Source organism: Macrotis lagotis, chromosome 1 (genome assembly GCF_037893015.1).
Source record: "Macrotis lagotis isolate mMagLag1 chromosome 1, bilby.v1.9.chrom.fasta, whole genome shotgun sequence".
Lineage (NCBI taxonomy): Eukaryota > Metazoa > Chordata > Mammalia > Peramelemorphia > Peramelidae > Macrotis > Macrotis lagotis.
The window spans coordinates 676793550-676815477 of NC_133658.1; the positions used below are offsets into that span (position 1 = coordinate 676793550).

At 33.2% G+C, this 21928-nt stretch overlaps 1 protein-coding gene across 1 annotated transcript in view; it reads left to right on the forward strand.

Moving 5' to 3' along the window:
• Positions 1–21928, forward strand: part of NCKAP1 (NCK associated protein 1) — a 121156-nt gene that overhangs the window by 90278 nt on the left and 8950 nt on the right. Inside the window, exons 18-26 of the mRNA XM_074215555.1 lie at positions 470–589; positions 3115–3254; positions 4059–4190; positions 6546–6764; positions 7033–7163; positions 7426–7523; positions 18151–18244; positions 21321–21403; positions 21708–21788. Of these exons, the coding sequence (XP_074071656.1) occupies positions 470–589; positions 3115–3254; positions 4059–4190; positions 6546–6764; positions 7033–7163; positions 7426–7523; positions 18151–18244; positions 21321–21403; positions 21708–21788 (1098 nt within the window). The remainder of the gene's footprint in view (positions 1–469; positions 590–3114; positions 3255–4058; positions 4191–6545; positions 6765–7032; positions 7164–7425; positions 7524–18150; positions 18245–21320; positions 21404–21707; positions 21789–21928) is intronic.

The following is a 21928-nucleotide window of genomic DNA, read 5'->3' on the forward strand; positions in this document are numbered from 1 at the left end:
ATTGTACTAAGGGGTGTTTTGAAAGATTATGAATTAAGTACATAGAGATAATATTTGTATTCTTTTACATTATGGAGGATCTTTTTTTTTTGTTTATAAAAGAAAGATTTTATTTATTTTGAATTTTACAATTTTCCCCCAATCTTGCCCCCCCCCCGAAGGCAGTCTGTTAGTCTTTACATTGTTTCCATAGTATACATTGATCTAAGTTGAATGTGATGAGAGAGAAATCATAATGGAAGATCTTCTTGACCCTTTTAAGTCTCTTTTCAAAGAGCAGTATTTTATAAAATCAAATCAATTAGACACTTATTTTGTATCTTTTAAGTGCTAGGTATTAGATATGCCTGTTCTTTGCAGTCTTGTAGAACTTTAACTTAATTATCCTTCTTTACTCTGAAATTATATCAGTCAGTCTGATTCTTGCAGGAAATGTATTTTAAAACATTTATATATCTTGTTTTGATAGAGACATCATATTGGGGATCGAAGTCTTTCATTATGTAACATGTTCTTGGATGAAATGGCAAAGCAGGCTAGAAATCTTATTACAGATATTTGCACAGAACAGTGTACTCTTAGTGACCAGGTAAGAATTTAATTTTTTCCATAAGTGCAAATAGAAGTCTTGTTTATGAACATAGAAAAATGTGACCAGTGGTAAGTAATTGAGTCATATTTTGACTTGATTCTGTGGTTCATTTCATTTGCTATTTTTCAAATTGGTACAAGTGTTATGGATGTTGGAAGAATGGGAACTGAACTGAGAAAAGGACATAAACAATTATAACAGTTTCCTACAGAAATTTAAATACTATCATTTTTTTTATAACAAAAACACCCAAAAGCTTAAGAATTATCCTCCATAGCAAACACTCAACTCACCAGGTAGAGATACCAGTTTAGAATATAAACTCATTTATAAAGTGTTAGGAAAAAAAGGTGTTGAATGATTATGAACAGTGTCTTTCACAAAAAAGTGAAGAGGGGAAAAACAACTTAAAGAAACTTTGTCAAAACTTAAAAAGCTAAGAAAAGTCATCTCAAGGAAATTACTGATGAAACTGGAAAGAGAAGAATAAATGATGGCAAAGATGTATAATATCAGGGATAGTGGAGAGACCACAATAGAACTCTTAACATTGAAGTACTTATTGTATTTATTTTAAAAAATTGGAAATGTCATTGAAGAAAGCAAAGATGAGGAAAAGCAAGTAGAGGAAGTCATCTGGAGGTGACACAATTTTGGGAGTATTGAATTGATTCTCAGGGTTTCTGAAGGATGGGAAGCTGCCAAAGGCATGGAAGAAAAATCTCAGGCTTCATTATTACCAAGAAAAGGCAACCAAGAGAAAAATAAATACTTATGATATATTTGCTTCCCTAAGATATTTGAGATTAATCTGCGCATACATGGACTATATTCTTGTTAAAGATATTAGAAGGGAATGGTTAGACAACTTTCACATCAAGGAGTTATAGATTCATTTCAGTTAATGTCAACCAAAACAGAATACAATCATTAAAACTAAAATATACCGAAAGAAGAAATTCATCCCCAAAAGAAAATAAAATATATGAAAGAATAGGGAAAATATTAATGAGACTCTTCCCTGGGAGGATAGTGCTTTTCAGGCAAAGAAGCAATGAGATGGGCATCAAGGCATGGAAAATATATTGACCAAAAGTGATGTCGCTGAAGGAAGTAAGACAATGACTGCTGATGTTTGTACAGCACTTTAAGGTTTTCTTTACCTCATTTGATTCACATAACTTCTTTGTGATGTAGACGGTAGCAGTAACTATAATTTATATTAGTACTTACTGTGTACCAGGCACCATGTTAAAGGCATTGCACATTATCTCATCTGATTTTTACAGCAAATCTGTGAGGTGCTTCAAGAATGTTTATCCTCCTTATTAAAGGAGGAAACTAAAACTCAGAGGTCAGTAATTTACCTTGTCACACAAATAAAAAATTAGAAGCAGACTTTGAAAGCAAGGATCTGCATCAGGTTCTGCATTTTATACAAACATCTTTTTATTAAAAACATTTCATTACTTTTGGGAAGGTTCAATTCTCCAGGAGATTAGAAACATTCCACAAGGAGTATGATTGAGCTATTCTAAAACAAAGCAATTTATAGAATCATTTTATAGTCTAGTCTAGGAGACCCATTTCATTGAAAAAGCAAGTGATGAGTCCTACTAATTTCAGTAAGCCTTTAGGGAATTACAATATTCCATATTTAAGCATCTCTTCCTCAATGTGCATATCAGTATGGATCAATACAAAAATTTCATAGTCCCTGACCTTAAAGAGCTTGTAGTCTAATTGGGAGGATAGCATACATACATCTATAGTATGTCTTGTCCATTTAATAAAATTGATTTGTCTCAGTGTTAGAATATATTGAAATTTCCTGTTTCCTGACCCTGGTACTCATTGCTTAGTAACTGATTGAATTGAAGATGGAAGATGCATCGCTAGACAACAAATTTTGTGAAAAATATGTAACTTTCAGTGAACTACTACTGATGCAAAATGAGTCAGCTTAAGGACAATCACGAAAGCTAATGTAATCTTGGGCTGAATTGAAAAGAATAATTCATACCCTGGTTAACCCATGTCTGGAGTATTTGTGTTTGATTTGGGTACCATCCTCTAACCAAGAGCATTGGAGATTTGGTTAAAGGAATTAGTGAATTAATCGTGGATAAGGGAATACTTGGAAATATAAGAGATCTCTCCAAGTCTTATAGGAGTATTTTGTGGAAGAAAGATTAGATGCCCAAAAGAGCATTATAATGGCAGATGAAAAGGAAACAAGTGGTTTTTTTTTTTCTAGCCCAGCATATAGAGTGAAAATATGAGGAGCAAAGGGCAGGGGAGAATGAGCCAGTAAATTGAAAATTAAAAATGAAAACCCATTTTAAGAAAAGCTACCATTCTAGTAAGAAATAATCTACCTCCCAATTTTACTCTTTAAAATCAATATTAATAGAAATAAAGTTTTTCATGTTTTCTTGTGATGCTTTAATTTTAATTATGCTCTTAACTTCATTTATTGAAAAGAGATTTTCTATCTTTATTAATTTTTCAAAAAAATATAGTTGCTGCCAAAACATTGTGCCAAAACCATCAGTCAGGCAGTTAACAAAAAATCAAAAAAACAGACTGGAAAGAAAGGGGAACCTGAAAGGGAGAAACCAGGAGTTGAAAGCATGAGGAAAAACAGACTGGTGGTAACCAAGTAAGCCATATACTTTATTTCGTGTGTGTGTGTGTGTGTGTGTGTGTGTTTCTAACACATACATGTATATGTATTTATATATAACTGATTTTAAGAACTGATGTTAATATTCAGCAAAAAAAAAAAATAGCCATACACTTTTAGTTTCTCTTTTTGACTTCAGGCTCAATCCTGTATCCAATGAGCCACCTAGTTACCTACAATTTTTTTTTGCAAAATTAAAAAACAAATTTTAATTTGGCATTCACTTTTCTCCCTCTCTTTCACCCATGGTTCATAAGGGGGGAAAAACCCCTTTGCATAGTCATCCAAAATAAAATTCCATGTTAGCCACATCCAAAAAATTTTTGTTATGTTCTGCATTTTATGATTTAATAGTGAAGCTTAAAACAAACTATGGAACATTTTCTAGGTATTCTTTAATGTTTAACTTAACTTTTTTAATTAACCTTTTATCTACCAAAAATATCATGAAACTATAACTGCAACTAGGGATAGCAGTAATTTATTTATAAATTGAATGAAATTCAACTTTTTTTTTCCTTGATGATTATATTCAATAATACTATCTAACTGTATATAGAGAGGCAAAGGAATACTCTTGAATTTAGAAATAGTGTTTGTAATATATGTAATCTCTCAGAAAACTTTAATGTAGCATACTTTACATATGGGAAAATTATATAGAAGAATTTTGCATTCTGATAGGAAGATACAACCTTAAATCTAATTATTTTAAAAGTAAATTTATTTCATCAAACATTATTTAATATTTTACTTATTATTTTTCCATCTCTATTTTAGCCTTGATAAATTGCACACTGCACTTTCTGAACTTTGTTTCTCTATAAATTATGTACCAAACATGGCTGTTTGGGAACACACTTTTACTCCAAGAGAATATTTGACATCTCATCTGGAAATTCGCTTTACCAAGTAAGACAAAAAATATATTCCTCTTTATTAAATCTTAGCATCTCTGAATGTTTCCTTTTAGAGCACGAGAGTCCAAATAATAGAACTTTTTTTGTTTTGTTTTTTGTGAGGCAGTGAGATTAAAGTGATGTGCCCAACCAAGGTCACACAGCTAGGTAATTATTAAGTTTCTGAGGGCAAATTTGAACTCAGATCCTCCTGACTCCACGGCCGGTGCTCCACCTAACTGCCCCAAATTTTATTTTTTTTATACAGCATATAACTGTCCACATACTCTGCAGTCTAGAGACATTAGCCTTGCTATTCCTTGAACGATATACTCCATTTCTTTACTCCAGGCATTTTCACTAATTATTCTCCATGTATACAGTGCTCTTTCTCCTGACTTCCCTGATTTCTTCAAATTTCTCACCTTCAAATTTTCACCTTCTACAGGTGACTTCCAATCCCCTTCAATTCTAATACTGTCCTTCTACTAATAATTTCCAGTTTATCCTGTATATAACTTGTTTGTATATAGTTTTTTTTCCTGTTGTTGTCCCCATTAGACTTTGAACTTCTTGAGAATAGGGGGTGTCTTTTCTCTTTGTCTCCTCAGCACTTTGCACAGTGCCTCCAGCAATAATAGACGCTTTATCTTCATTGACTGGCTAAATTTGTAAACTCAAAATCCTTAAATTTGATATTGATTTCCAGGAAAATTTTATGACATATTAATGGAGAGATAGTGAATATATAGAAGAGAATGTAGCAGTCAGAAAGAACTAGTATGCTTTCTCAATGAATTCTTCACCTTAGAATTGCTTCCTTCAAAACTTAATTCAGGTGCTACCTACCTCAGGTGAAACCTATCTACTCATCTACCCTGAAAATCCCTTTGCATTTACTTTCTTATGTATTTATATGTTTTTCATATAAATGAAACAAACTCCTCAAGTGCAAGAATTGTTCATTTTTTTTTGTCTTTGTAACCTCGGTGTATAATCAGTACTTAAATATTTGTAGATTGATTAGAGTGGTAAGTCTGAAGAATGACGTAAATTCCAGTTATTCACACCCTTTCACTAATCACCTAGCCATCACCTTTGTTCAGAAATTCATTCCTTCTAACCTCAACCCTATCTGCAATCTTGTAGTTGACCCCCTTGCTTCATGTCACTATATTTTTCACTAAAAAATAAAATGATCTGTTTATGTTGGCTGTCTTCCTCTTTCTGCCCCCTTCTACCTCCACCTTAATAAATCTCATTACCTTTCTATTGGATTTAGCATACACATAGAATTCAAGCAGAACTTCACTATCTTACTCTTTTTGCCTCTAATGGTAAATACATTTTATGTAGGAGACAGGAATATGAAATTTTTGTCTTTAAGGTGAATATTTACTTTTGGGGGGAGGGAAGAAAGCTCAGATACCCAAACTAAAATTAACATTTGTTTTTCAATACAAAACTGATAAATTTTCAAATTCATATTCAAAAGTACTCATTAGAAAAATCAAGAATAAGAAAATTAGCAACTTTTAAATTGACTTTATAAAAATTGTAAATGATAATATGAATTGATTTACTATAACCCACTGAAAAATATTTCAAGTATGAATGAATATCTTTTCAAAAGCACTTAATTTTTTGCTAATGTAGTGAGTAAGTGATCAGACTCAAAAAACTTGAAACATTTTAGAGCATTGATTTCAAGATAATTAATAACGATTCAACAGAATAATTTTCCAGAAGAGCATTCCACCCTTGTCATTGACAATTATTTTTTTTTTCAAGGCAATGGAGTTAAGTGGCTTGCCCAAGGCCACATGGCTAGGCAATTATTGTGTCTGAGGTCGGATTTGAACCCAGGCATTCCTGACTCCAAGGCTGGTGCTCTATCCACTGCTCCACCTAGCCGCCCTGACAATTACTTTTTAAAAAAATTTTGCTCTAAATGGTAGAGCTATGGCAGCTTTACCAGAGGGCAATTTAGTATTTGAGCAGTGGGCCCTCAGGACCACTAATATTACAAGGGTCAATTGAAATTTAAGCTAAATGCTGGAAATGGCCTTTGGGTGAGAACTACCAATTCTTGTCATAAACATTTCATAATTGTGAATGACTGAAAAATAAAGTTACTTATTAGTGGATTTATATCTTTAAGAATGGAACTGAATTGACATTCCAGAATAACTTGTCTCCCCACATTTCAGGATTTGGTAGCATGTAAACTGTTGTTTTTCTTTTAAATAATTTTATATCATTAAACTATATTTATAGCTAACAAGCACTCTTTCATATGATTTGAATGAATGACTTCTTTACAATAATGTGAACAATCTTTTATTTCATTTACTTTTTTCCTTTAAAGGTCAATCGTGGGGATGACAATGTATAATCAAGCCACTCAAGAAATTGCAAAACCTTCAGAGCTCTTAACAAGTGTAAGGGCATACATGACAGTACTCCAGTCGATAGAAAATTACGTACAAATTGACATTACAAGGGTATTTAACAATGTTCTTCTTCAGCAAACACAACATTTAGACAGTCATGGAGAGCCAACTATTACAAGCCTATACACAAATTGGTAAGACCTTAAATTGAGTGAATGTTGAACATTCCCTTTTTTGAATGGTTTATTTTTCCAACTTCATGCAGTCTAATATATAGTCTATACATGTATAACCATGCTAAACATAGCTTCATATTAATTAGAACATTTCTTTTTTTGTTGAAGAAAATAAGGATAGGAAATCTCTAAAAGTTGAAACCTCTTATAAAAGTACATCCTATAATAAGTTTTGAAATAACACTTTGATTCTTCTCTTTCCATATGATCATATGCTTCTTTTTAGGTATTTGGAGACTTTGCTGAGACAAGTCAGCAATGGCCATATAGCTTATTTTCCTGCAATGAAAGCATTTGTGAATTTGCCCACAGAAAATGAGCTGACATTCAATGCAGAAGAGTATTCAGACATATCAGGTGAACTTGTTTGAAAATTCATATTTATTTATTTGTAGTCTTGATTCTTTAGGTTTCACTGTAGAAAATCAGTATCAAACAAGTCATTTTCTTTTAAGTAAATCTTTGTAGGTTATCTCTAAGTGGTTTTTAGAAATGTCTTTTCTCTGTGTATATTTATGATTTCCTTTTCCATGTGATGGTTGGGGTATTAAGGGATTTACTTTTAAAATAATTTGATTTAGCTCTCAAGTGAATGAATTAAATTATTTTTCTTTCTTAGAAATGAGGTCACTGTCAGAATTGCTAGGTCCATATGGTATGAAGTTCCTCAGTGAAAGCCTTATGTGGCATATTTCATCACAAGTTGCTGAACTTAAGGTAATAGTTTTCACATTTCATCCATATTTTTATCTTTGAAATTCGTTTTGAAATGTCATTATGGTTATGGTTAAGCAAAATACGTTGTTTAGAATTTTAGTTATTTTTTTCACCTTTAATAATATTTCAGAATTTTAGAATGGGGAGGGATCTTTTCTGAACTATACAAGAATCAACTCTAGAACATTTCCATCACTGATCCAGAGATAACATGTGTAAAGTGACTTGTACCTTTTTAAATGTGAACTTTTATGATGATTATCATTAATCAGCAAGCAGTTACTCAGGCACCAGCTAGACATTGTTAAGTATAGAGACATAAACAAAACAATTCCTTACTTCAAGGAGCTTACTTTATTTAGAGGAATAAAACGTGTATACATAAGTTTATCTGAAATAATTACAAATTAGGTTGGGGGGGGGTCTAGCATTAGCAGTCAGGATCAGGAAAGGTTTAAACTTTGTTTTTTGCTTTTTGCTTTTTTGCAAGGCAATGGGGTTGTGACTTAACCAACATCACACAGCTAGGTAATTATTTAGTGTTTGAGGCCAGATTTGAACTCATGGCCTCCTGACTTCAGGGCCAGTGCTCTATCCACTGTGCCATCTAGCTGCCCTGAAAGGTTTGAACTTTGAAAGAAATGGAGTGAATCCAGTAAAATATGTTCAGTCTGATGCCTAAACCTATAAATATTACCTTTATAACATCTATCATATACTTCCCCTTCTCTCTAATGACAATGTCATCACCTTAATTTCAGGCCCTCATTATTCTCACCCAAATTTTTGCAATAGCCTCATTATTGGTCTCCTTGCCTCTTTCCTTGTTCCAGACCGTCTTCCATAAACCTGTCAAAATGATTTTTCTTAAACCATAGGTCTGACAATGTCACACACCCCCATCCCCCACTCAGTGAATTCCGGTATAGAGTTCTCTTGGCTTTTAATAGCCCTTCATAATTTGGCCCCTTCCTCCCATTACAATCTTTTTACTTAGTTCCACATACTTTCCATTAGTCTTATTTCTAAAACTCCACCTCCCAATTGAGAATTTTCACTGACTGTCCCCTGTGCTTTTAGAACTTGTTCCCTTATCTCAACTTCCTGACTTCATTCAAGTCTCAGCTAAAGTCTTCTTTAAGAAACTTCCTAATCTAGGGGCAGCTAGGTGGCACAGTGGATAGAGCACTGGCTCTGAAGATCTGAATTCAAATTCCTCCTAAGACCCTTAATAATTATCTAGCTGTGTGACCTTGGGCAAATTACTTAACCCTATTGCTTTGCAAAAAAACCCAAAAATATATAAACCAAAAAAAAAAATAAAAGAAACTTCCTAATGTTAATGTCTTTCTTCTGTGATTATTTCCAGTTCCTTATTTTGCTTGTGTTTTTTAATCAGTTTATTTGGTTTTTGTTCTTCCACCCCTTTTTTGTATCCCCAGTATTTAACGCAGTGCTTGGTATTGATAGGCATTTAATAAATGCTTCTCGACTTGACTTCTTGACTTCACTGGAGCTCAAGAGAGAGGCAGGGATGGATGTGTAGATCTAAGTTATCTGCATGGGATGGTTGTAATATCTAAACCTATGGAACCTAATGGATTCTCTGAAAGAATATAGAGAGAAAAGATTTGAGGGCCTAGGACAGAATCTTAGGGCATATGCAGATGAGAGGATGATCCAGCAAAGAAAAAAGAGAAGGATTAATCAAGAGGAAGGAGAACCAAGAGATCTGTATCAGGAAAATTCAGAGAAGAAAGAATATTAAGGGGGAGAGAGTAATCAGTGTCATATGCTACAGAAAGGGCAAGGAGTATGAAGATTGAGAAAAAGTCATAGCAGTTAAGAGAAGGAATTTAGTAATTATATTATCTATTGTCTAGTTATCATTGAGGGAAGCAGTAACTATGGATAAGGGGCCCTATCCTCACCACCAGTGTCATTGATTGTTTACTAACTCCCATGAATAGGTAAGCCAAAGATCTCTGGGAATCAGAGTAGTCCTTGGTCTGTTGATCTTACTTCTGGAACCCTCATTTGGGGAAGCACTTTCTTTCTAGAAGGTGCTATTCATCCCTATCTAATGCCACTTTTATGTAGGCAAGTAAGCCTAATTGAAGACAGTAAGGCAGCCTCAGCAAGAGACAGGTGGTATCATGTGCCAGTTAAGTCAACCCACTACCACTTAACTTTAGATCTCAAGGGAGATAGACTATGACTGTGAGAGGCTTGGGAATTATAGCAACCCCTCTCCATCCATGCCTCTCCATCCATAGTCTTAATTCTAGCTCAGTCCTTGCATACATCATCTTTAGAAACAACTTCTGTAAGTACGCAGCCTGGAAGCTGTGGGTGCTTCAGTCACAGGTACTGAAGGACTAGAAAAGAAAATTTTTACCACCAAAAACCTTTGTATTATCAAATGGTTCAACATCAGAAATTGATAAGATTTTATTATGGAAATATTCATTAGTCAATTATTAAGAGCCTCCTCTGGACCAGGCCACTTAGCCAAACACTGGGAACATAAAAAATGGAAAAAAAAAGACTATCTCTGGCCTCAAGAACCTTACAGTTCAATGGAAGAAGACCAAAAAACCAAAAGGAAGCTGAAGATGGGGAGCTAAGGGGAAAGATAGAAGGTTGAGGGTATTCTGGTGGGGAACTTCCTAGGACATGATGGAGAAGTCAGAAATCCCAAAGTAGTAAACCCATCTGAAAAATGAGAATATGACATTAAGCATTACTTATATGCTTCATCACAGTATCTTCAGATGGATCCTCTTTGACTTGAAACTGAAACCTTCTGGGTGTGCTGTCTTCACTTTCAGAATATTTGTGAATTCCTTGAGAACAGGGACTACCTTACTTTTATTTCTTCCCGTAGCATGTGGCACAGTGTTTTACATATAATAAACATTTAAAAATATATAGTCATTTGTTCATTTGAAAGAGAAAATAGAGGATGATGCTTTAAGGTAATGGTAGAAACCAGGTGAGGGAGGATTTTAAAAAATGCTTTTTCTTTTTTCAATTATTGCACATCATTTTTCCCCCTTCTTATTTCTCCCTATCCCCAAGTAGAAAAAAAAGAAAAATAAAAATCCTTGTAGCAAATTTTTATAATGACAATGTCTAAAAATGGTATCTTATTCTTACATATTTAGTCCATCACTTCAGTGTTGAGAGATAGATAGCATTCTTCATTACTAATCCTCTGGAATCATAGTTATCATTGCATTGATCAAAGTTTTTAAATCTTTCAAAATTGTGTTTTTACAATGGATTTACAGTATAAATTGTTCTCCTGAATCTATTTATTGTACTCTACATCAGTTAATTTTAGTTTTCCTAGGTTTTTCTGAAATCATCTTATGTGATTTCTTATAATACAGTAGTAATCCATTATATGTTTATACCATAATTTGCTTAGTTGTTTCCCAATTCATGGACACTACTTGGCTTTCAATTCTTTACCATTATTAAAAGAGTTGCTCTAATATTTTTGTGAACTTTTTTATAATAACTGGAGGTTTAATAGGCCTATTAATGATATTGCAAGTGAGAGATTTTTAAAGGAGGAAGGGAAACAACTTATAAACAACATGAAAGGGCCAAAAGATAGGGATTAAAAAATTATATGCTAAGAGGTTATAATTATAGGAACAGTTTGCTATGGGGACTGAGGATGGTATCAGAGGTGTATTTAGAGTAGATGGCCTTGACAAGGAAAGACTGATACACAGATTGATAAATAAGTACAGTCTCCCTTGAGCTTTATGGAGCCACATCCCCAACTACCAATTAGACATTTCCATGTATCTCATCTCTTCCCACTCTAACATGTCTTCCATGCAACTACCAAAAAAAAATTCCCTAAGTGTAGGAACGGCCATGTCATTCTTTTTCCTCAAATTCCAAAGATTTCTGATTGTCAGATAAAAATGTTAACTCCTGTTTGGTTTTTCTAAGTTTCTTCCATACTAACTTCCAATTATCCCAGCAATTTTTATCAAAGAGGGAGTTTTTATCCCAATGGCCGGACTCTTTGGGTTTATCTCCTGTTTGGTTTTTAAAACCTTTCATAATCTGGCCTTGTTCCTCACATTGAGTACTCCATCTTTGTGCTGGATGTCCCCAGTTCATAGAATGCCCTTCCTATTCACCTCTGCTTCACAAAATCCATGCAACCCAAAGACCATATTCTACCTTAAATGCTAGTACCCTCCTACTCAAAGTACCTAAATTTCATTTTTATTTATCTTTTGTTTATTCAAAATATACCTTTTTTTTTGTATACATGAACTCTATGAGAGAAAGGATTATTTAACTCTGTTTATATCTCCAGCTCCTAACATAATGTCTGGTATATAGCAGATATTTACTACACATTCAATACACTCTTGTTGATTAATTGAAATAGCAAGCTCCTCATCAGACACTTGAGTAAAGAGTAAAGGAGCAGAGGAGTGATAGTGTAAAAGGCTTCTGAGATATATTGGAGAAGAAAGAGGAATATGTCAGTTAAATGATGAGATAAAATTTTCTTCTGGGGAAAATAGAGTTGAAATACTCATTAAAGAGACTTCAGAAGAAAAGATTTGAACATTGTGTATTACCCACAGACTGAGGAGTGGGGAAAAATAAAAGGATTGCTTTTCTTCAGTGAGGGATCACTTCAAACTATGTAGCATACATTTAAAGTAAACCCAGTTGGCATGGTTATATCACTTCTTTCAGTACCATTTAGCAAGAAAGGACAATGGTACAAGGTATTCTAAAGGATACTAATGTGAACTTGATTTAGTGTCACTATTTGGAAGAAAGAGAAATTAATACAAGGTATAAGAAATAGAATGGGTGGTTAATGCACGCTCAAGGGACTAGAGGTCAAAATGAAGACAAAAATTGGGTAGAAGTTTAGGGAGAGATAATGATAGAATGTTGTGGTCAGTTAAAGGAAAAGTACTATTCCAAGTCAGTTAATGATCTGAGTTTTTACAGTAAATTGAGCAAGTGTAGAAATAAATATTAATTCCCAGTTGTAAGAATAATATTTTGTTAATACATACAATAATGAATATTTTGTTTTCCCTGGAATTCATTATACCATTATATCTGTTTTTTCCCCTTATTCTGACATTTTCTTTCTTGGTTTTATTACTTTGCCATATGTCCCCATAGGCAGAGAGGTGATGCAGTAGATGGAGTACTAGACCTGGAGTCAGGAAGATTCATCTGCCTGAGTTCAAATCTGATCTCAAATATTTAGTCATTGTGTGATCTTGGGAAAGTCACTTAACCCTGTTTGTCTCAGTTGCCTCATCTGTAAAAAGGAGCTGGAGAAGGAAATTGCTTACCCTAATATCTGCCGAGAAAATCCCAAATGGGGTTATGAAGAGTCAGATATAACTGAAAAGACATCAAACAATAGCAATATCCATATATAGATTTTATATATAGTTAATTAGGATATATACACATACATATATTGATATACATATGTTTAGATTTATATTTTGTATTTTATTATTTTCCATTTTTGTCCACTATGATGTCATCTTTATTCTCCTTCTTTCCCCTTGTAAGATCCTATACTTCTTTTAAGAAATGGGCAACACATTATTTATCTTTACCATATTACCTCCTGTCCTACCAAAAGGAAGTTGATGATTGTGGAAGAAATGTAGCCCAGGGGCAGCTAGGTGGTGCACAATGGATAAAGCATTGGCCCTGGAGCCAGGAATACCTGGGTTCAAATCCGGTCTCAGACACTTTAATAATTACCTAGCTGTGTGGCCTTGGGCAAGCCACTTAACCCCATTTGCCTTGTAAAAAAAAGCCACCAAAAAAAAATGTAGACCAGCAGTGGATTTGACTTGTTGATGTACCTTAATAAAAATTATTTCTGGGAATTAGTCTTCCTGTATATTATGTTTCAATACACTTCATCCTGTTCCTTCTAATTCATTAGCATAATGATAATGTATCACTCAGTTTTAACTGTATGGAAATAATCATGTTCCTGAAAAAAACGTATTATTTCCTAGAAAATGTAAGGTTAGTTTACATAGTTACAATGCACATAACATGAAAGTTTTTTTTTCATAATGTCACTTAATCATTTATTTTTGGAAGAGCCAGCTTTATCTCTGAATGAAGAAAAATTCTTGTTTTGAAGATTTTTTTAAGCAATTTATGGTTTTTTGGGTCTGAATCATTAACCTCAATCAAAACCAAAAAAATCCCAGAACTATTCCATGAATTGAAATTTTTTTGTGTGTCAGAGATCTCTGCCTCTGTTTTTAAGATTTTCATACAAAGGAATGACAGTTTAAAATAGTAATATGTTTATATCCAAATTTTTAGTTCTTTTTAAAATTTTTATTTATTTAAGGCAATGAAGTTAAGTGACTTGCCAAAGGTCACACAGCTAGGCAATTATTAAGTATCTGAAGTCAAATTTGAACTCAAGTCCTCCTGACTCTGGGGTCAGTGCTCTATCATCTGTGCTACCTAGTTACCCTAAATTTTTAGTTCTTAAACATTAATTACTCTATTATTGACAGTCATCCTTTAAATTCCTGAGATTGCTTTTTTACCTTTATGTCAACCAGTTTATTTTGTTGATTAGTGTTAATTTTTTTTTTTTAGTCTCTATCTCTTAACTTCATAACATTGCTTGTACCATTTTGTTTTAAAGTAAAAGAATTAGGGAACTTGTAATAAATTTCTTTAGTACTAAATGGATTTTTTGAGTTTCATAGCAGTTTTGAAATCTAGGTACAAAGACTAAAGCTTAAGCATTTATTTAAAAATGATCAGGGAGTATTTAAGTGCCTACCAGTTATTCTGCTATGGACAGGATTATTCAGAATTTGATAGTGTTGATACAACAAAGTGTGGCAGTTTGGCATCACACAGATTTTTTAATTAAATGATTTATTTTAGCTCCATTGTGATCTCTATTTTGCTCTTTTTAGAATAGGTCTATTTGATAAAACTGAAAATAATGTTATAGGATGAATTTGTGAGGTCACACTCTTGAACCTTAAGGTCTTTGTAGTTCTACTTAATAGGGTAACCTGTTGAGTCTTTGTTTAAAAATTTATTTAAGGCAGTGGGGTTCAGTGATTTGCCCAAGGTCACACAGGCAATTATTAAGTGTCTGAGGATGGATTTGAGCTCAGATTTGATTCTCCTAACTTCAGGACCAGTGCTCTAGCCACTGCATCACCTAGCTGCTTCCCCTTGTTTAGTCTTTCTTAACTTATTAATGTTTCTTTCATGTTAGTAGTTTAAGTGGTCTTGTAGGTAATAATGTAAAGTGTTTGATAGCTTTATTACAAATTAGTAGGGTACACACTAAACTATGCTATTGAAGTATTTTTCTGAAATTCTATCATTGGTAGTTTTGAGGATAAGAAGAATACTTTTCTAAGCACTATTTTGTGTGTGTGTGTGTATGTGTGTGTGTGTATGTGTATGTATATTTTTTCAAAGTTTCCTATAATAGTAAAGGCTCATTTATATGTACTTAGCTATTTATAAACTTTTCCTCAGAGAAAGATTTTGAAGTGAGAAATTTCTCATAGACCTTTACTTCAGTCTTGGATTGTTAATTGATCTGGTGATAAAGCCTCTGTCATAGACTGTCAGAATTCCTGTTCCAGTTTTTACTCTTCATGTCTTTTCAGTATACTTTGGTGTTAAGAATAAAGTTAAAGTTTTTGTTCATTTTAAATTGAAATCTATATGGAATAATTAGCTCATTTCTTTACTTTAAGTTTGCTTAATATTTCTCATACTATTTTAAACTAAATTGATGTTTGGGAAATCAGGTAAAGTGTTGGTCTATAGGTATTTTTTTCTTTTTCTATTCAAGATGATTTCAGTTCTTTCTCAAGCAGAGAGCAATTTTATTTCGTAGTATTCTTGCATTTGGATTAAGAAAACAGAGCTTTTTTTTTTTGCATATCTGTTGGCTCTGAGTAAATTGTATTTCAGACCCAGTCAATACTTTATACATACATGCTGTTGGCAGTAAAGTGTGTGTTTATTACTTTCTTGAGGAAAAACACCCAGTCTTCTCTCCCTGCTCAAATTCCTGGGATGTTTCATTTGGAGTCATGCCCATTAAACTGGTTACTTTCCCTCCCCTCCCCTGCCAAAAGAATTCTTTTTGGCAATTTCTAGATCAATTTTTCCTTCTAGTTCTTCTTAGGGACCCAAATAGATAGATAGATACATAGATACATACATACACACATATGTGTATATATATATATATATATATACACACACACACACACACACACACACACATACAGACATACATACACACACATTAAGAAATGAGAATCTTTTATGCAAATTAACACAGCAATAAAGAAAGAATATACTTGTTTTTCTTTACTCTATTTATTTTCAGTATTTAATCTACAATCTTATTGTTAGTTAAATATTTCTTTTTTGAATTTCTCTCATCTGTGTTGGGATATTGTGTTTTGTACTATTAGGAGTGAATGGGATACAAAAGGAATCACACAGGGGACAGTGAGGTGGTGCAGTGAATAGAGACTTGGCTCTGGAGTCAGGAGGACCTGAGTTCAAATCCAGCCTCAGACACGTGATACTTACCAGTTTGTGTAACCTTGGGCAAGTCACTTGACCCCTTTGGCCTTGCAAAAAACAAATAAACAAAAGGAGCTACATCAATAAGCTATCCTTTGGGGTAGGGGGGTGGGGGGGAGAGAGAAAGACCATAGTAAATCTAAGTGTAAATATGGAACTAAAGATTTGGAGCTGAAGTGATCTTCAGAGATCACATAGTCCAACATCTTTATAATGGGAGCAACTTGAGCCCTACAGAGATTAACTGAGGTGACATAGTCATGATAAATGGCAGCGATTGTGACCTAGGACCTTTGACGCCAAACAAATTCAGTGTTCTTTGCATTGTCATAGTTTTAGTATACCTTATACATTGTCCACCATTGTCAGGTTTAAAAATAAAGAGTGATGTTTGGGAAATCAAGTAAAATATTTTCACAGATACATTTTAAGTGTCAAATGTTACCTATATCTTGGATTGACAGGCAGAGAGATAATTCTAGTTAGACTGGAAAATGTAAAAAACATGCAAGTGGGAGCTAGCAAATAATAGTTTTTAAGAGTTGGAAGAGACCATAGTCTAAACCCTTGAAGTATGAATTCCCTTTATGTAATCCTGACAAATTGTTGGTGTTTCAACCTTCACTTCCTCTAGTCCTGGAAAACTCTTAACTCTGTAGGCATCCTATTGTTTCATTTTTGTACAACTTTTAAATAATTCAGCATAAAGATTGCATCATCATTTCAATGTCTTCTTTAGGCTAAACCTCTCTAATTATTTAATTGTTCCTTAACATAATTTTAAGTCATCTCACCATCTTAGTTTTCTTTGGAAGATGAGCAGGACCTAATTTACTGAACCTGTCACCTCCCTCATTTGCTAGATAGAATTTCTCTTCATATAGCCCAAGTTCAAACTTGATTTTTCGTCACCTCACCAGAGTTAGTTTAGGTCAGAGCTATCTAACCTTACTATTAAAAGTTTTCATTGAAACACTAGAAAATGTATTTTGATTTGCCATTTTGGCGAGAGCTCTGTGGTAACTGAATTTAGATGATTACCTAAATGTATATGTAGTAGAGTAAAAACAAAAGAAGTTGAAAAATGGGGGTTGTACAGGATCTGTTTAGGAAGAGGCCCTTGAATTTGTAACTTCTGAATATAAATGTGGTATATAAAATATTAGTTAAAGATTAATTTTAATGAAATTAAATTAACCACTAGCCTGGTAGATTATTCTAAGACTGAGTTGCTTAGATCATTGGACTGGTCTAGTGTTAGAATTTTCAGAGAATGAATTAGCAGAAGTTAGTAGTATGTTTATATATAGCACAAGTAATTGATAATGATGGAGCTAAAAAAAAAAAAACCTAAGACCCAAACCTCATTTTTTAAGTACTGAAGGACTGAGGAAGATTTTTACTATTATCCAGTTCACCTCCCTGCTAAAATGGTATCACTTCTATTTGGAAGACTAATGAATTTTTCACTAAATAAAACATACCTTGTTTCCATTAGAAATTATTTTAAGTAAGGACTACCAGACTGCCTTCTGTGGGGGTTGGGGGGAGGGAAGCGAGATTGGGGGGAAAAATTGTAAATTGTAAAATTCAAAAATCATTTTAAATGCATTTTTATAATACTAATTCCTCCAATTCGTATATTTTAAATGCATTCCCTTCTTTGTTAACAGCACTTGAAATATTTGAATCTGGTTCTTGGATTGTTGGGTTTAGCCTTCATAATTTGCCCATGAGACAATTCTTTATGATGTTACTTAATTTTAGTTCTTTTCAGCAAATTCTTCCTTCCTTTCTGTCTTGGTGTACATTAAAGAGAAAACTGAAGCTTACCTCCAAATAATTGTGTAGCTCCTTTAAAGAAAAGATAGTTCAGAGCATCTGGATTTCATGAGTTGTGTTCCTGCTTGCCAGATTGTAATTTCCTAAGAATGCTCTTATCTTATTAACATGCCAAGGTATATGCCTGACCTGAGGTCTTTCTTCTTTTTAGAAACTTGTGGTGGAGAATGTTGATGTCCTAACACAAATGAGGACCAGCTTTGACAAACCAGACCAGATGGCAGCTCTCTTTAAAAGATTATCTTGTGGGTAACTCATAATTTTTTTATTAACAAAAATGTATGATTGTACCTTGATGTTTGCATTTGCCTTGAACTTATATACGTAGTGAAATTTTTAAAAAAATACAATTTATCTACAGTTAGAAAATATTTGTGCAGCCAAAAGTCATTAAGTCATAGGCATTGTTTTAAAAGTAATTTTTTTTACTCTATATCAACATGTTATTTGGTTTGCCATTTCTCTGACAAAGATAAATTCTTATTATTATTAGCTAATTCTGTGAAGTATTTTTTAACTTTTTATTTTAATGCAGTAAAACCTAATTAATTTAGACTTCCCCAGTTCTCAGTTTGATAAAGCCTTAAATACAAGACAGGTTTTCCTGTAGTCTCTCTGGACTTGCTTAATAATAATGTGATCAAGAACAGAAATGATCTGTTCAATTTAGTTTAGAGAACAAACTTTTAAAAGACTTTTAGGCAGTCATTGTAGATAAAGGGATGCTTCTAAGTACAAATGAGTTTTATCTGTTTATTAAAGCAGACCCAGCAGGACATATTCTTAGAAGCACTTTGTTTACCAGTTAGTTCAGTTTGCTTTATGTATTTGAAGTAATAAAACTTGAATTACTTAAAAACCAGTATTTGAATTGTATCTTTAAATCATCAGTATTAGTTAAAAATAGTATGGTTTTATTGTATAGGATTGCATATTTTGCCAAAATTATCATTTTAAGCTAAGAAAGTATATGCATACATTTTTAGTGTTTTCCCCTTTAACATTCTTAATTCCTTAGAATACCATGACTGTATTTTTACATGAAAAGTATTTAAATATTGACAATAGGAACAGAAAAGATTGAGAGATATTGCTAGATGAGTCCATCTTGATCTCAAAATAAAAGGAATCCTTAAGATTTAGAAACACATGCATTTTTCAAAATACAATTGAACTCCAACTATTAGTTGGAAATAAATATATTGGAAATTATTTCTCTTACTGTATGGTTTTTCCATTGATTTTCTTTTTGCTTTCTTCCCTCTTTTTCCATTTTTACTTTTTTTTCCCTCCCCCCCTTTCTATCACTTACTTAACCATTCTGCCACTAACAGCTTTTTTTGCATTATTTTATTAAAAGCAGTCATATCATTTCAGTATGGAGTACCATATCTTCTTTAACCCTTACTCTTACTGTTCAAGAGAACATTTGTATAGACTTTTGCTCAGATTCATATTAGTTGAATTTATACATACATAATATAGTTTGCATTCAGTTTTCACTTGTTGGAGTTTTCAGAAACAAAACCCATGAAAAATCTCTAGCCTGCTTAGTTTCAAATATGATTCCTAGATATTAGAGCAGGAAGTATTATCTAATCTAGAAATCATGTAATCCAATTCCTCTTTTTATAGATAAGGAAATTCAGTTCCAGAAAGAAAAAGTGACTAGCTTGAGGATATACAGTTAGGAGTAATAGCTTGAAAGTTATTCCACTGTTCCTTCTACTAAACTATGTTGCCTCTCTTCAAAGGCCATGGTTATGAAGCTGTTATACAGTTTAGAGAAACAGGCTTATTGTTAGGATTGTAAAGCAAACTATTGAAGAAATTGATTCTTTTCAAATTTCTTCTCTCTCAAATACTATGCTCTGATCTCCCAAGTAGTGTTCCTTTTGCTCAGATTCGGCTTTGGTATGCTTTTTGTAACCTCTTTATCTTAGGAATCACAGCATGCTTGAATGATTGAATGAAAGAATGAAAAAAAAAGTTAAAACATTTATGCCTTATAACTGAGGATAGAACAGAAAAATAAGGCAGTTTCTACCTTTAAGGAGTATATTTAAATAAGGAAAGCAGCCCTTAAAAGTCCAAAGTGGTTCAGGAGGGCTGGGAAAAGCCAAAAGGATAGTGAACAGAGCTATAGGGAAGTAGGTTGACATACTATCTCTAATAGCCAAGGCTGTGCTGATTTGCTTATGACTTCAAGACTTAGAAGAGGAGAAGGGATAGCAGGTCAGTAATCAAAGAATTTGAACAGTATGTAAACTGAAGCATACCTGTATACCTGTGTTATATTGATATATGTTTGCATATATAATTATATACATAGCACACATAGCATATACATATGTGTTTATATACAAATATGTATAAGCATGCATATATTTGTGTACACGTGTACATGCATATACATTGCATGTACAGATATTACTATCAGACAGAAGTTGCTAACAGTTGGGGAAACCCAGTAAGGTCACTTTTACTTAAAGAAAGCAGGATTTGTACTAAGGCTTGAAAGAAGCCCAGAGACACCAGGAAACAGGAGGTAAAGATGTAAAGTATTCCAATCATGTGGAACAACCAGTGAAAATACTTAAATTCAGAAGATTTAGTGTCATGAGTAAGGAATAGCATTGCAGGATGAGTGTTAGTAGATTATAGAGTACATGGCAGAGAATAGAGTAAGAAGAATGGAAAGGAACTGGAAGATGAATTTGAATGAGGAAAGGCTTAAGGAAGGGAGACAAACCAGAAGGCTATTATAGTAGTCAAGGCATGAGGTGATGAGGGCCTCTACTAGATGGTGCTGTGTAAGTGGATATGAGAAATTGTGAAAGTATGAAATGATAATCAGCAACTCGTTTGATGTGTGGGGTGAGTGTAATTGAGATGTCAAAAGATGAAATCGAAGTTGCAGGCTTGACTGATTGGTAGAATGGTAGCACTTTGAGCAATAATAGGGTCGTTAGAAAGAGGAGAAAGGTGGTGTAGGGAGTGGAAGATTATGTGTAGTCTTTTGGATATATTTAGTTTAAGGTATCCATGGGATATCCATTTATCATGTGCAACAACCAGGAGAGAGACAAACCATTCAATCATATTAGTAAGAGTAGGATTTTGACAAAAAATTTAACTCATTTCACATTAGTGGCTTGACTTTGAATTATCTTATACCTATCCCTTTGATTCTTTTAATATTTCAATTTATTTTATTAGCAATTATAATTTACTAGCAGTTATAATTTTTCAAAATTTATGATTACATTTGAAGAATTTTGTCTAACTTATTTTTCTTCTTCATCCTTTAAAATTTTTTAGCTGTTGACAGTGTTTTGAAGAGGATGACTATAATTGGTGTAATCCTGTCATTCCGATCGTTGGCACAAGAAGCACTTAGAGATGTAAGGAACCCCCCCCCCCCCTTCCCCATATACTTGTTTTTCCAGAAACTGTAAATTTTGTATGTTGTTATTGGAACTGATTTTAGCTTCAGGTTTAAAATCCATGGGTTATAGTTTGACTGGTTGTCAGTTTCTGTGTTGTTCATTAACAATGCTTAAAGCATTTTTTTCTTTTGGCAGTTATTTCAGCACTAAATGCATTCCATTTCCAAGTGTCTAAATGTTTTAGAAAACTACTGCTCATGTATAAAATGAAAATAATTTTCATGAAAAAAATCTATGTGGTATTTGTTGTCCTTCCTAGGTCTTATCCTACCACATTCCTTTCCTTGTAAGTTCAATTGAAGATTTTAAGGACCATATTCCAAGGGAAACTGATATGAAGGTAATATTTTTACTTGCAAATTTCATTTTTGTAATTCACAAAAAATAAATATTTTAAGTTGTTTAAAATATGTGAAAAATCTCAAATCAACTTGTAGTTTTTGTTGTTTTAGAGGACCTATGTCATATGTTTGTCCTTGA